The 1,007-nt window shown below is 42.0% G+C and overlaps 1 protein-coding gene across 1 annotated transcript in view; it reads left to right on the forward strand.

Annotated features, from left to right (window-relative positions):
- The window catches only part of T265_00606 (hypothetical protein), a gene marked incomplete at both ends in the record, with an annotated part of 100,087 nt that overhangs the window by 66,263 nt on the left and 32,817 nt on the right, over positions 1 to 1,007 (forward strand). The window contains one exon of the mRNA XM_009164434.1: positions 676 to 744. Within this exon, the coding sequence (XP_009162698.1) occupies positions 677 to 744 (68 nt within the window). The remainder of the gene's footprint in view (positions 1 to 675; positions 745 to 1,007) is intronic.

A 1,007-nucleotide genomic window follows, 5' to 3' on the forward strand; every position in this document is an offset into this window, starting at 1 on the left:
TAATATAGTACAATATAATATAACATAATATAATATACTGAGGGTGAGTTAAGATGGCAATATAAATGGTAATGTAATATCGTATTCCGGTCTCATGGCAACAATACGCCATCCACTAAAGTCTGAAATCATATGTTCATGGGGCCAACAAGAGCACACAACCCGAAGGCCACCCTTCACGACTGTCCTTGCATTACTTTCGCCATCTCTTGGCTATGCTTTGGTTGCATTTATTTCTTCAAACAAGAGCACACGCAGTTATGGTCCAAACTATCAAATTCACTAGGTAACATCCACAATGGGCTAACAACTTGCACCAGGCCACCCTCCTAACTCCTCTGGATTCACGTTACACACTACTTATAAGATTGCTGAAAATTCTCCGACAGCCGACGACCGGTTTCACCCGCCCATCAAGTAGGCAAGGTCCCTGAGTTTCCGTCAACCTCGCGTTCCACTTGAATCCTAATTGCACGAAATTAGCGAAATACACTGATTTGCAAACCAACTTGGCTTATCCGGAGGCTCACCTAAAGCCCAGCTGATCCTCTCGTTCATGGTGCTTTTAAGCAACAGTGTGAGTAGTGCATTACATTTGTCAACATAAATTCTCAACATTTAGCCATACGAACCAGCGGAGACTACAATATAGGTCTATTGTTTTTTTTATTCCAGTATGCTTAATAACAATAAGCTACGCTGCATTGCAAAGGGAATTTTCGAAAAGCTGAATCTGGAGTCTCTGTGAGTTGGTTCATTTGGTACCCGTTTGGTTTGAGAATTCGTTCGTTTTCCAGGCAAAGTTATGGTCACGTATGAACATATTCCTTACCCTAGCGCTTTCATAGGTCAGTGTGTATAGTTACCGTTACACACTACCCTAAAATGTTTTTCTTTTGTTCTTGTGGGGGGGGGTTATAAATGCATATCGAGTCTATGAGATAGACGCAGTGAACAGCAGGCTCAGGAAAAAGAAGGGTTTGGTGGGAGGGAAGGAGGTATATATA

Source organism: Opisthorchis viverrini (assembly GCF_000715545.1).
Source record: "Opisthorchis viverrini unplaced genomic scaffold opera_v5_6, whole genome shotgun sequence".
NCBI classification, from domain to species: Eukaryota; Metazoa; Platyhelminthes; class Trematoda; order Opisthorchiida; family Opisthorchiidae; genus Opisthorchis; species Opisthorchis viverrini.